Source organism: Anser anser (assembly GCF_964211835.1).
Source record: "Anser anser genome assembly, chromosome: 2".
NCBI lineage: Eukaryota > Metazoa > Chordata > Aves > Anseriformes > Anatidae > Anser > Anser anser.
In genome coordinates, this window is record NC_139721.1 from 148,820,723 (window position 1) to 148,835,374 (window position 14,652).

The following is a 14,652-nucleotide window of genomic DNA, read 5'->3' on the forward strand; positions in this document are numbered from 1 at the left end:
ATGAAATATTCAGAGTTTCTCCTTCATGGTATATTGGGTTTGACTAGTGAGTAGCCCACATCTTTCTGGCTAAATTTCACTTTTCCTTGGAAGCAATGCTTTACAATAGGTCATCATAGCTCTGGCTCCTTGCTGGCTGCCGTGGAAGTCGCTGCTGGGGTCCCTGCAACACGTATTGGAGCCGGGTGAGCACGCAGGGGGCTTGGCAGACCCGAACCAGCCTGGGGTCCCTGCAGCAAGCAGCTCCTACGGTGTGCTGCCCCTGTAACACACATGGGCAGGGCAGAAACACTGGAATTGTTGAAGTTTTGGACTTTGTGAGAGGAGAAGCTGGGAGAAGGCTGCAAACAGCGCCAGGCGCCTATGGGACCAGGGAACAGTGGAAGGGACAATACGGTGGAGCGGGTGAAGGTGGCGGGGTGACGGGGTGATGGGGATGGGGAATGGCACGCCAGGAACCAGCGGGCAGGGCCCGGGGCTGGCGCTGTGTGAGGCGCATGGGGGTGGATGGGCCGTGGGCTCCTCTCGCTGGAGACGTGGGTTTCCACCTGAGCTTCCCCAGCTGGGTGGGGAAGCTTTATAGCGCCGACAGGACCAGATTTCAGACCTGCCCGGCCCAAAGGGCAGCAAAGCAGGCCGGCGGGCAGAAAGCCGACGTTCCCCTCATCTCCCAGCCGAGGGCGCTGCCGGCCGGCGAGCAGCCCCGTGGAGGTGCCCCGGCACCCGGCCGGCCCGGGGAGGCCGCAGCGGCCCCGGCCCCGGCGGTCAGTCAGTCAGTCGGTCGGTCGGTCGGTCAGTCAGTCAGTCGGTCGGTCAGTCAGTCAGTCGGTCGGTCGGTCAGTCAGTCAGTCGGTCGGTCGGTCAGTCAGACAGTCAGACAGTCAGTCAGTCAGTCGGTCGATCAGTCAGACAGTCAGTCAGACTGTCAGTCGGTCAGTCAGTCAGTCCTTTTGTCCGGGAGCGCTGGGCGAGGCGGTGCCCAGCTCTTCTCAGCAATCTCCACGGCTGCCTGCGAGACTGGGGAGGACGAGTCATTTCTCTGCATGCTTAAAGGCGATTTAACATCAGCCTGCACCTCACATAGAGGGGTGGATGAGCCTAACTCGAGGGCCGTGTGCCCTACTACTTCTTTTCCTTGACCTCCCACCAGTCGGTTCATGCCTTTGCGCCTCTCGCCCAGTGCCCACAGCCTGAGAGGGGACGGCTTTGCCCAGGAGCTGCCATCGTCCTGGCGCTGCCTGGGACCCTGCACACACCGGGTACGCGGGGCCGTGGCCTTTCTGTGGCGAGGGCACGCGTGTAAAGATGTGCTTGTGCAACACGGCATGACTGGGCGCACGGAGTCAGGAAATCCAGGTTCTTCTAGGCTTGGCACATACACTTCGTTAGCCTGCGATTTTCTTCCAAGAAGAAATTTGGCTATTAATTCACCAGAGATCATGGATAAGAGAGTTGTAGGAGTGAAAAAGTATTATCTCAGCCTTCAAAATGCTTCGTTCAGCATGTGACCTTAGGTGCTAGTTTCTGAAGTGATTTGACTATCCTTACTCACCATAGATTATGGCTCCACATTTTAATACCAGACACTACTTATTTCCATTCCAACACAGCACTTACAATTTATGATCCTTTTTGCTGAACTAGTGAAATTCATACGCCCGATTACAGTAATGATGGGCATTTATAAAAGGCTAAATAAATAGAGCTGTCTGAGCATTTCTAATTGAGTTCTCTTAGAGGTAGCCTACAAAATCATGACCACATGCAGGGATTCTGCCTTGTTTAATAGTTCTTCCTTGGACTACCACCTGCACAGCACTTTCCTTATTCTTTTAAGGCTCACCACGTTGCTTTCAGGGTGGCCTTTGCGATCCAGCCTCTTTAATTCTGGGAAGAGGTCTGCTGTCTTTTTCGATACCATCCAGTTTTGGTATGCAGGGCAAAAGGAGGAGGAACATGGCCAGGATGAGAAAATGAGAGATCATTCCTCACTTGCTTGCCTGCTGGGCCAGAAGCTGGGCAGACCATGGTGGGTGGAAGAAGCGTGTACCTAGAGAAACACAGGCCACATGGCTCTGGAAATGGGGGACAGGAGCAGGGCATGCTACAGGCAGGCTGTAACAGCCACTTTGGAAACTGGTTGTGATTCTAAAAGCTGGTTTGACTGGGTGACACTGAGCTTTCCTCCATCGTGATCTAGACTGTAGGTGAGCTTTCACTCCAAGAGCATCTTTCTTTTGTCTTTTTTGAGTGTTCATTATTGCCATTTCACTTTTTCCCCACATTTGGTGGCCTGTGTATCCCATATAAAATTTTATGTCTTTGTTGGTTAAGAGACTAAACACACTAGATTTGTTTTTGCACTGCATGCGGTGCTTGTGAAATAAGTTTGTTATGCTTATATGTATATTATAAGCATATTGCACTATCCCCAGTGTGTATCCACAGTGCCCACCCCACCTTCAGATTTTGTACCCACACCTGTGAGACTTTATAGGACTAGTTAAACACCTTTGAAGAACTCTCTAATGGGTAAGCACCATGATACTTTGATTTTTAAATAGCGTGTAAGAAAGAAGGAAAAAAGATTCTTTATGTACCAGTCTTAGCCTTCATAGGCCTTTTATTACAGGAACTATAAAAAGTTTCCGAGAACGCCTGGCCACTTTCACATTATTCCAATGTATAAGAATTTCCCAATTCCTCCCTGTCTAAAGTCCCTTCCCTTCCATGCTAACTGCTTATCAAAGCTTCAGGAAAGCTTCCTCAGCACAGAGAAAGCTTTGGAGCAGGTTGCAGGACACTTGCATGTAGCTCTGGGGGAATCAGCACTAGGGCCCAGGGGAGGTGTCCCTCCCAAATGCTCTGCAGCACACCTGGGCTGCTCTGCCTCTTTTAAAAATGCCCACAGGCAGCTGGCCTAGCTCCTTTGGAGGCTGCAGGATTATTCAGTCATTACAGCAGGAGGAGGCTAATCCATAGGATTTCCTTTTGAAGCAAGAACACGTAAAGCAGGAAAGGGTCCTGGAAAGAAAAGGAGCACTCAAAAGGTATGCTGCTTAATAGAGAAGAAAAAAAAGTCCCAAACATGTTTCTCTGCTAGCTTAGTCATTCTCCTGAATAAAGCAGTTAAACCTTTCTGTGAGCTGCAGGAGGCTCTTAGTTGCCTTCTACACAGCTTTCTAAATGTTGCTGTGCAAGTTGTGCTGTGGAGCCGCATCGGTGATAATCAGGCTCCCCCATGGCTCTCAGGAGCAGGCGTGGGTGCTGCCCCTGCCCAGGGGTGAGCCTGTGCCAGGGATGCCTAGGGCAGTCCTGCTCCGCAGGCAAGTACTTGGGTCACTGGTCTGTTGGGGCTATTTTTAGTGGTTCTCTGGCAGCTTTAGGGAGAAGGCAGTCTATCATCAGACCTTGAAAACTGACATGCAACTCCTACCATCTCATCACATTTTTGGAGATCTTCATAGGAAAATTATCTTTGACGTCTGATAAAAGTTATCATAATAACGTGAAGTTCAGTGTAGCTGTGGATATATGTTTCTTGTATACCTAAATGCCTTGCTGTTGTTTTTTTGTTTGTTAGTTTTGTTTTTTCTCCCCCAGGCAGAAATTTCATGTTGATTCACAAAAATCTGCACTAGTAAATTAGCTTCTCTAGCACCCTTTCCACATGTTGGAATTTTAGCGAGTTGAATATTATCTAATCTTTGTTTAATTTTGCATTACTGCTCAGTCACTTCCAAATGCCAAAGCAGGCATCTTGCTAACCTGACTAGTTCTGGGACTGCTTTCCTGGCTATGGCCACCTACCTGCAGCACCTCTTAGCTGATCCCAGGGTAAGCTGAGCCACAGAGCTACTTCCTTCTTTTTATTTATTTATTTATTTATTTTTTACTAAAAGTGTTTTCATCTCAGCACCAGCAATCTGCAAGAGACTCACGTAAACAAATTCCCACCAAATGCTTTTGGCTCCCCCAACTCCCCTTCCTTGTTAGAATACACTGGAGGAGAAGGAACACATTTTATCTGGTGGGTGATCCCGCTTCTGTATGCGGTGCTTCCCTAGGAGGAAGAAAACCTCTACCTTAGCGCCACCAACATCAGGGAAAACTGCTGCAGTAATTTAACTGTTGAGAAACTATCCTTAAAAAAAGGTTTCCAGCAACACACTGTAACTCACCTAAAGGAAAACACTAGGGGAGAAGAGGCCTGTTCTGTTTGTTACACATGTCAATATTCTGGTTGGTTGGTATATAAACAGGCAGCAAACACAAATCCCAGTGGAACATCCTTTACATTTGAGAAGCTAAAATTATTTTGCCCTCCTAGGAGCCGGAGATGGGCATTTTCAATTCTTCCTTTTCACGATCCTGGTAACTTTGTAGAAGTGGAGGACTCTATTAAGTGTTGGGAACTTTGAAAGGGACACCAATAATCAAGTCAGTGCTCAATGGAACAAGGTTTTTCCCACAAATAATGATTGATATCTGTGTCATTAGTAGGGTAGCTGCCCATCTCTTATCATGATTGACAGGTTAATAAGGGACCTGGGGCTATCTTTTCACCGCTAACATACAACCTAACCAATTGCTTTTAAATTATTGCTAATTTGGCAGCATATAAGCAGAAGGCATAAAAATATCTGGAATAAATGTCTAATGCAGTTTTTACTATTAGTAATCTGACTGATCCTATTTTAGCAAAGAGATTAGAATTTACTTAATAGATTTTTATTTTTTTAAAGACACACAGTTTTTTAAAGAAAAATCTTGCAGTTGTTCTTTGGTTCAATTAGGAGCAAAAGAGAAGGGAGTTTTGTAATGCAATTGTCCTGTAAAGGAAAATGTTTTAAATTGGGGAGATTATGTGAGCAGACCACCTGTAGGGCATTCATAGCTCTTTTCTATAATGCTCCAAGCCATGCCTTGCTGCCTGCAGTCTGGCTAACAATGCAGGGAAAAGCTGTTTAAAAGGCTGTTCTCCCTTTTCCCTCTGGTGTTCACTAACTGTTACAAGTCTTCCTCTTAAAATAAAAAAAAAAAGTCCCACGTCCCTTTAATTGAAGAACTTTAAGGCTCCATGGTGGCCAATTGGTCTGCAACAAGAGGAACCAGGCAGCAGGGAAAGAAACTTCAGACTATACATCACGTTTGGTGAAGAGAAAAGATCAAAGTTTTCCCAAACTCAAAAGAAACCAAGTTCCCTACAGATTAACCCTATTCATTTAGCTCCTCTTAAAGGAATGATGTTCTGAGCCACTGGGCAGACAGGTAAAAAGTTCAACAATTGCCAAAGCATTCTTCTGTTAATTCAACAGCCTTCTGCTCAAATAAATTAGCTTAGTCCTGACAGAAGAACAATGCCTTTTCTCTTCAAAAAGGACCATATTTGATATACAAAAGTTAAGTATGAAAGGTTAAGATGTTAGTTTAATCTGTTAAGGAGAGATTGATCTAACAAATCTCAAGTAACTGTTCCACTGTAGTATGTGATGTATGAAGCTAAAACATTAACCTTGTACACTTCAGTATGCGTCCCTGGAAAGGCAGGTGCTTAGAAAAGCACAGACAACAGATAGGAGAGGTGTAAGTTTCACACTCCTAAAATAACATCCACTTTGAAAGGCTACTTAACAAACCATGCGAGAGGACTCTTTCAGACAGGTTTGGTTTAAAGATACTGTCATTGTTCAAGGCATCTCCCCCAGTTTTGGCACAAACTTTTTAAGAACGACTTGTTGAATTACTTGTTTTCCTCATGTCTGGATATCTCACTACTTTACCATAGCTGGCCACCTATTACACAGCACTGGCTAGAACACAAGTGTAGCTCATCCTTGGGATCTTCCACCCATGAGAACCCCCTGCTGACACAGCAGCTGGAATAACCAGGGCAGGAGTAGGGGAAGAGCTTGAAGAAGTCATTTATCAAAAGTCATTTTATTGACAAAATAGAATACTCATATTTGCTCTTACAGGGGTAGCCTCTAAACGTTTTTACAAAAAAATTTACAGACTGTATAGCTTTGGATATATACATATTTTACACATCTGTACAAGGTAACAAATAATTATATAAATACATCCTTTAATGTAGGAAACCCGTATTTATCTGGGGTGTATAATTAAGACATGTTTTGATTCAGTCTGTATTATAAGGCATTTGCCTGGTCATCAGTATCCCAAGAAACCTGCAGTCCCAGCAGACTCCCACCTCAGGATGGGGGGAAGGAAGAGCCTCCCTCCCCTGAGCTGCTCTTAGTCCAGAGTGAATCAGAAGCTGCTTTGCCTTGCCCTCTGCAAGACACGGGTGAGCCCCTACCCTCCTCTGCCAGCAAAATAATAAGCTGGCTCCTTGAAGTACATGCTCCCTGCATATGAATGGAGGGGAAGGAGGAGGGGGCTGGAGCCCGGGGCCTCTGCCAGCTGCATTGTTCTATACAAGCTGTGGCTAATAAGGACCATTAGGGGTTCATTAATGGCACCAAACAGTGAGGGGGCATTTCAGGCAGGCCAGTGTCCCTCATTCCCTAACCTTTGGCTTCTTTCCCCCCTCCTCACACTTGAGACAGGGGCATCTGCTTGGGGTAGGAGACAGAGCTGGCGGTGCCTGATCTCCACGTCAGGCCGGTGCTGACATCGCTGTAGAGGGAGCCACCACCGCCGGCCCCAAGTCCTCCGGCTGCAGCAATCGCAGCCTGCCCACCTGCCCCTGCCCCTGTGCCCCCAGCCACAGCAGCACCTTTGCTGGCCCAGCAGCAGCGGGTGCAGAGAGCCCTCCAGGACTCGAGGGTCTTGCCAGACCAGACCCAGACACCAGAGGTGATGCCCACCACCAGGCACATGAAGTACTTGAGCATGAACACCGCATAGTCAGGGCGGCGGGCCTGATCAGGCTGCTGGTCACGCAGGCAGGGGCAGTTGTGCGTGGCCTCCCATCGGGGCCGGTTGTGCTGCTCGTAGAAGAGGCAGGCGACCACGCTGGCAGCTGGCACCGTGTAGAGCACGGTGAAGAGGCCCAGGCGTATCATCAGCTTCTCCAGCTTGTGGGTCTTGGTGGGGCCGCCCTGCTGCTTGATGACGCTCCGGATGCGGAAGAGCGAGACGAAGCCAGCGAGCAGGAACATGGAGCCAATGGCCAAGTAGATGAGCAGCGGTGCCAGCACGAAGCCCCGCAAGTTCTCCAAGCTCTGGTTGCCCACGTAGCAGATTCCAGCCACGGGGTCCCCGTCCACAGAACTGAGCGCCAGCACGGCAATGGACTTGACGCTGGGGAGCAGCCAGGCGGCCAGGTGGAAGTACTGCGCGTAGCCAGCGATGGCCTCATTGCCCCACTTCATGCCAGCAGCGAGGAACCAGGTGAGGGAGAGGATGACCCACCAGATGGAGCTGGCCATGCCGAAGAAGTAGACGAGCAGGAAGACCACAGTGCACAGTGCTGGGCCGGTGCTCTCATACCGCACGTGCTCAGCCACTGCCAGCTCTGGCTGTAACTCAGCTGCACCGCCCGCCGCCCCACGTCCCCCCGCCGCTGCCCCCGCTGCAGCCGCGCCACCTCCAGCCCCCGCAGCCCCAGCCCCCGCACCACCAGCCCCCGCACCACCGCTGCACGCCACCTTCTCGTGGCCGGCCACCAGGCGCACCAGGTAGCCGAGGGAGACGAAGAGGTAGCAAGCAGCCAGGAAGATGATGGGCCGCTCGGGGTACTTGAAGCGCTCCATGTCGATGAGGAAGGTGGAGACGGTGGCAAAGGTGGAGAGGAAGCAGAGCACGGACCAGAGGCCGATCCAGAAGGCGGTGAAGGCGCGCTCGTCGGGGCTGAAGTAAGGGTTGTGGCAGGGCAGGGCGCAGTTGGCGATCTGCCCCGTCTTCACACGGTTGTAGAGCGGGTGCCGCTCGCTGGACACCGACACCATGGGCGCCCGGCACTGGCAGCCCGGCTCGCAGGGCGGTGGTGGCCGTGGTTTGCGCGGGGCCTCAGCCGGGGGCACGGCGGCTGCGGGGGGCGCCTTGGCGGGGCTGCCCGGCTTGGAGCCACGGTGCGGGGGCTTGGCGGGCGGCGGTGCGGCCGTGGTGAGGTCCGTGCGGTTGTAGTCCATGCAGAGCGTGTCGGGGCTGCCCTGCTCGGGGAGGCGGTCGCAGCGCATCCTGTCGGGCCAGGCGAAGCCGTACTGGCGCATGAGCGGGGCGCAGCCGGCCTTGGCCCGCTCGCAGACGCTGCGGCACGGCGGCAGCGGCTTCTTGTAGTCCTCCAGGCAGATGGGGGTGTACATGCTGCAGAGGAAGAAGCGCAGGTCGCTGGAGCACTGGATCTCCACCAGCGGCCAGAACTGGTGCACCTCCAGCCCGGCCTCGTCCTGCGTGTCGTGGTTGAACTGGTTGGGCATGTAGGTGTAGTTGTAGCCGATGCCTTTGCAGAGGGGCACGGTGATCTCCTGGCACGACAGCTCCTTGGCCGAGGAAGAGGAGGACGAGGAGGAAGAGGAGGAGGACGACGAGGCGGCGGCAGCCGAGGCGGCGGCGCAGCCTGCGCGCTGCAGCAGGGCCAGCGCGGCGAGCAGCGAGGTGATTTCCAACAGGTAACTCCACTCCATGCTCGGCGCCCGGCGGCCCCGGCAGCCCGCCCCGCCGCCCCGCTCAGCAGCCCCGGCCCCGGCTACCCCGTGCCGGCCGCAGGTGAGAGGGGCTCGCGGCCCCGCCGCTCGGGACGGACGGACGGACAGACGGACGCTGTGCCGGTGGTGAGGAGGACGAGGGGGGGGGGGCTCCGCTCAGGGCAGCCCCCTCAGCCGCCGCCGCATCCCTCTCTGTCCCCGCGGGGCTGCCTGCGGAGCGGCGGCCGCCTCCCTCGCTGCTCCGGGAGTAGGGGAGGGAGAAGCGGCGGCGGAGCGCGGCGAGAGAAGTTTTGGCCGCCGCTCCCCGCTCAAAATGGCCGAGGCGGCCCCGGGGGCCGGGAGGCGGCTGCGCCCCGCGGTGCCGGGCTCCCACCGCCCCGAGCGGGCAGCGGGGCTGGGGCGGACCGGAGCGGCTCCTCCGAGCGCCGGGGCTCCGCGGAGCTCGGCCTCCGAGCTCCCCCCCTCGGCTCAGCCGGGCCGCTCCCTCGCTGCGCTCCCCCTCCAGGCGCCCCCGGGCCGCGAACCCGCCACCTGCGAGCCGCGGGGCGAGCCCGGCAGCGGCTGGGCGCAACTTGTCGCTCCCCGGCCCCGGCCGCGCCAGGCCGGCCGCCGCGCTTCATGAATATTTATAGCGAGCGCCGCCGGGCCCCGCCCCGCCCGCCCCGGCCGCCTATCACGCGGCGAAGGGGGGGGGGGGAGGCCCCGGTCCCCGTTAAGGTGGAGCCGGGCTGCGGGATTAGTTCGGGTTTTTTAGCGGTTGGGGCGCTTTGCGCGCTCTCGGGAAGGGCTCGGGGGAGGGCTGCGAGGCCGGAGCTGGGCTGGGTGCAGGCGCGGGGGTCCCGGTCCCCAGGCGTGCCGCGGGGCTGCGCCCACACGCGCACACCCACACGCAGACACCCGCGGGGGCAGCGCGGCTTCGCTGCGCCCCCGTCCTCACAGCGTCGGGGTAAAAACGTGAAATTTGGAGAAACCGGGGTCCGGAAACGTGGCGTTTGAAATAAAAATGCACTTCGTACCGAAGCAAACAGCGGTGGCTGGTGCCCGTGCCGCAGGTGCGCGGCTCCTCCCGGGCACCAGCAGCTTGTCCCCCGGCCCCGACCCACGGGGCCGCCCCGTGAGGAGCCCCGCACCGTGAGGCGCCCCGCACCGCCCCGAGGGCCCCGGTCCCGGCGGCCGTTGGAGCCTGAGGGCACGGAGGCGCCGCCGCCACACGCGGGGGACGATGTGGAGGCGTGAGGGGCCGCCCCCTCAGCCCGCCGTCGGCCCACCTTAAGGGGAGCGGCGGCGGTGCTGCCGCCCGCCCCGGCCGCTCGGTGATCGCGGCGCTGCGGGGCTCCCGCTGGGGCCGCCGGGCTGCCGAGGGCCGCGGCCCCGAGTTGGGTGCCTCGGCCCGGGGGAGCCCCCGGCCCCTTCCGGCGGTACAACGGGCAGGCGGGGCGCACGTTCGCCGTGTGGCCGCCGCGGGAGTTGGCAAAACTTCTCCTGGCGGCCCCGCGCCCACCTGAGGGGGCGGTTGTGTGCCCTCAGGGGTGGCGGGGAGACGCCGGGGCCAGGCTCCTCGGCGTTTCGCGGTCTGGGGCTAGTAATCCCACCGCCGTGTGTATATAAATATATATATATATATTTTAGGGCGTGTGTGTCAAATTCAGAACTTTCCCAAAAGCAGCAGACGGTCGCTTCAGTGTTAATTCGCGGCGGTTAATAATGCTCCGCTGAGAAGCGCCCGGAGACCGAACAAAGCCCGGCGGAGGGGTGCCGGCGGCTGTGCTCTGCCCGGGGTCCGCGGGGCTGACACTGGCCAAAAAAATCCCCTCCGAGCCCCCAAAGCGGCTCTGGTGCTGCTGGCTGCTCGAGGCGTGCCTTGTCTGAAAATCGCTGCTGAACGCAGCAACGAGCGAGCCTAGGCAGGAGATGGGGGCGAGTGTAAATTACGGCTCCGTCAGGATCCCTGTTGCCTGCTACAAAGTACCTTTTTGCGCTGAACTTAAGCTCTGCACTACAGAGACAGCAGATGTGAGGTGATGGCTTCCAAAAGCAACACAGATGCTGTAAAAGTTCCATTGCCATACTTCAGCAAGGAAGCTCAGGAGACATGCTGAATGCTGCAGTCTAGGATTACACTGTAACTCTCCCAGAAAGGAGAGTATTACCACGTTTCTCAACAGTACGCTTGGCTGCAATTTTACTGTTGTTCATATATGCTCTTGTTTCCTTGCAGTGTGAAAAGAGATGCAGCACAAAGATACTGCGTGCCTTGAAGCTGTTCGGTGACAACAACATCGGTGCTATGGAACTTCATAGCAGTTTAATAACGACTACCGAGTTCCTTGCAAGACCACGATAATTTGTCAAATTGTCTTTCAGGTGTACAAAACAGCCCAGCCGTGGGGAGGGTGCTTTACTTTATTTGCCTGAAAAGCAGCCTGAATGGCTTAAGGCTGTGGAATCACTGCCCATTGTGTGCTCCTCCAATGCTGAGACTTCGCTAAAGTCAGTAGAAGCACTGAGATGAAGGAATCAAGGGTCAAGTCTTAAATATGGTTTGTGTTTTTTTTTTTCCAGAAAATACAGCAGCTGCTTTTTCTGAAAAGCTGTGCTTTGCTATAGCAATACAGATTACGTTCAAACACTTTGTAAGGGTTTCAAAACAAATGTCCAGTCATCAACTCATGAAGAAACATAAATCCAGCAGATGAAGGCAAGAATGTTACAGATAGTACAACTCTTTGCAAACCTGTAGATTTGACAAGTAGATAACAATTTTGCAAATCTTTGTTGCCACAAATATTCATGCCACTTTTGTTCAAACATTTAGGCTCTATTGCTTGTCACTGGCTGCTCTAAAATGAGCTGAATTTTTGTGTGCATCTAAGGCTCTGCACTTTTGGTTGTATGGATCACACCAAACCTGGTAATGATAACTGAAGGACTTTTCAGTTTGAGAGACTAGTAAATTTGCTCTTGATTCTTTTATTTATTTTTTTACTGTAAAGTAAAATACCACATAAAATCTTGGTTTAAAATAGTATTTTGTTTATTTAAAAATACAGATGTTTAGTTCATAAAAATGGAAAAATGCATTTTAATTCCCACCTGATGTTCTCCAGTCAATTTTAGTGGGGCATTGTCTGTACTGGATAGGTCAGTGAATGGCACTTTTATAAAAAAATGTTTGAAAAGAAGAATTCAGTCCATGGAAATTGTTCAAATAATCTTGTTAGAATGAAGCCTGACTGAAGGCAGTAATTTCATGGATTAAATCCAGAAGGGACTGTTTAGGCTGATCTCCTTCCTATCGCAGGCCACAGAGCTTTACCCAGAGACTGTTTCTGCAAATAGTGGTTAGCTACAAGACACAGGGGATTTTGCATGGGCAGCGCGTTGAACAATGCCATGAAATGAGAAACCGGAACTTTGTGAGGACAGGGTAAAAGGCAACTAGAGGAGAGAATGTCTTTGTAGGCAGGTGTAATAGTGTAAGGTGTAGTTGTGTCATCTTACTATGTTCAGTTTTTCCTTAAAAAGTACCACCTAAATGTAAAAGAAACTTTTTTTTTTCCCCAGTTCAAACTTTTTTCCCACATGCCACCTGTGGTCCAAAACTGGGCAGTGTGATGGGCAGTTCACGTATGTGAAGGAATACATTGATTTGTACTTCTACAGGTCCACAAAGTAGAAGTTATGTGTAAAAATTTGGCACTATAAACTTACAAAGAAACAAGAATGGGAGAGTACAAGTCTGCATAAGTATCCTATATTTTGATGGATTTTTTCCTTTCACAGAAAAATTAAATAGCATTGGCACATCTGAGGCAGTGTGTATTTTATTGTGATTCCTGAGAACTTTTTGTAGGCAGGAAGAAGAATTCTGTTTTCATCTTTTCAGTGCTGTCACATCTGATTGTGGATGGGCAAACTACTATGATGCTACCGTTTGTTTGACTTGAGAGGGCCTTTAGCCAAAAATAAAATAGGTTGTATGCAGTTTATTGTGTTAGCTACTTCTGGAGTGCAGTGAGCAGGTGACAGAGAAGGAGGAGAAACTGCTGGAGGGGCTTTGCAGTCCCTTTACCGTAAAGGAGGATGACAAAGTGATTGATGAATGCTGTGTTCTGAGGATTGCTCCAGCAATGAAGCTGCAGGTTGTGGCCCTCAGCATGGCTGGAGGATTTTTTTGCTGAACATAGGAGAAGACCTTGGTTAGACTTCTTCCTGAGGCCACTCTGGATGTGTAGGCTTAGCTAAAGAAGCATGAACCACAGAATCAGCATAAGAAGGTAGTGGGAGCAGCAGTTTAGCATGAGGACTACATAAGATGAAGGTGTATCAAGGGGTTTACCTTTATTCCCCCGCACCATACAGTCAGTGGTTGGGCTGCAGTGTACTGGCACACTCAGCATAACCATGTAATGCCCCATTTCCCTTTGGTGAAACAATGGAGGGGAAAGGAATGCAGGAAAACGTGGATTATAAGGCTTATGAAAGAAAAGGAATGTTCTTGAGAGCAATCTTTTTTTGTTTTTGTTGTTTTCTTTAGTATTAATTTTTAAATTTGCCCCTCATTTAGCAGGCTTTATTTATATTCCACCTGTGCTACAGATTGTAATACCTCTTTGTGTGATGTTTCACGTACGATAAATCCTGTGACTTTTAAAGACAAGCTCTTCGTTTTTCTGTATTAAACAGTCCATTTTTTCATCTTTACCGTATGTGGAGAGTAATACAAATATCATGCAGTTCAATTGCTACACATATTAAGTATGTATGGATGCAGCATGTAGTGTTATCTTCCTCTGATTGCCCAAGTAACCACTTGTTTACTTTCTAGCAACGGCTAGAAAATTTGTTTGTAATGTCTTATACCTAGGTGAGGTTATGTGGATCCAGGCTGTCAAGGAGAAGCTTGGCCTCTGGTGGCAGTATGAGTGCCTGTCTGTGCGGCATTCACTCTTGCCCCAGTGCGAGTACTCCAGATCTCCAGCATGCCAGCGACTTCTGTGGTGATATGGATGATTCTGCCCCCATACTTCATCAAAATGCTGTTAATGCTTATACATGCTCAAATGGCACATGGACCCTCATTACTCCCAGCATTGAATACGAAGCCCATTTGGTGAATCTCCGTTTTTGGGGACCCCTGTTTTAACAACTTGGGTAAAACCCCCTGCAAAGATTCTCATAAATGCTCATTGCTGCTGCATTGCCATCTGGGTTACCTGACTGATCTGTAGCCATCTGGGATGAAGGGTTTCCAAATAAGAATTACAATCTGGTCTTAAGATGGTGTGGCATGCATGTATCTGGTCCTTGATGTCAGATCTGCAGGAATGAAGGAGGCTCTATTTTTTAACTTGACCTACATTAACTTTGTGGTATGTATATTTGGGTTACATGATAACAGGGTGATAACAGGAGTAACTCTTAACAATTCTGTGTATTGAAGCTGACAGAACCACAACAGAGAAGCTGAGGAGTGCAGGGTTCTTTCTCATGTGCTGTAAATCAAACTTGGGGTGGCTCGGCTGCTATGTTGTGAGGAACGGTGGGACTCCAGGCAAGAAATGTAGCAGCCCAGCCTGTGGACAGATCTGTACCAGCTGATCCAGCCTGGTGGAAGCAGACTTGAGAGTCAAGCTTTGAGCTAAGGATGCCCCATCTGCCAGCAGGTTAGTCTGGGCTATCCGAGTTGATGCAGAGACAAGGTTAGGCAACGTAGTCCAGTTTGACTTTTGCATTATATATTTACGTAGGGACAATTGCTTACGTGTATGTCCTCTCTCATGCTATAAATTAAATGAAAAGTTAATGAGGCCGTGCACTTAACGAGCGAGAAGCAAAATGAACAAAAGAAACTTTGTGTTGAAAGGCATGGATAAAGACAAAACCCAGATATAATGAGAAAGTGAAACTTTATGTAACTAATTTGAAGAGAAACTTGGGTTGTTAAATCCTTGAACAACAAAAAATTATTCATTCTAACACTACTTTTTTACACCTCATGAGTCCATAATAGCATAATTTAAAGGAATAATATTTC

At 51.2% G+C, this 14,652-nt stretch overlaps 2 protein-coding genes across 1 annotated transcript; one reads left to right on the forward strand and one right to left on the reverse strand.

Moving 5' to 3' along the window:
- GJD4 (gap junction protein delta 4) overlaps positions 1–14,652 on the forward strand; it is a 365,179-nt gene that overhangs the window by 30,686 nt on the left and 319,841 nt on the right.
- FZD8 (frizzled class receptor 8) lies at positions 5,722–8,731 on the reverse strand. Its single transcript, XM_083827337.1, has one exon. It carries the CDS (start codon positions 8,592–8,594, stop codon positions 6,558–6,560), a length of 2,037 nt encoding a protein of 678 aa, XP_083683463.1. The 5' UTR covers positions 8,595–8,731; the 3' UTR covers positions 5,722–6,557.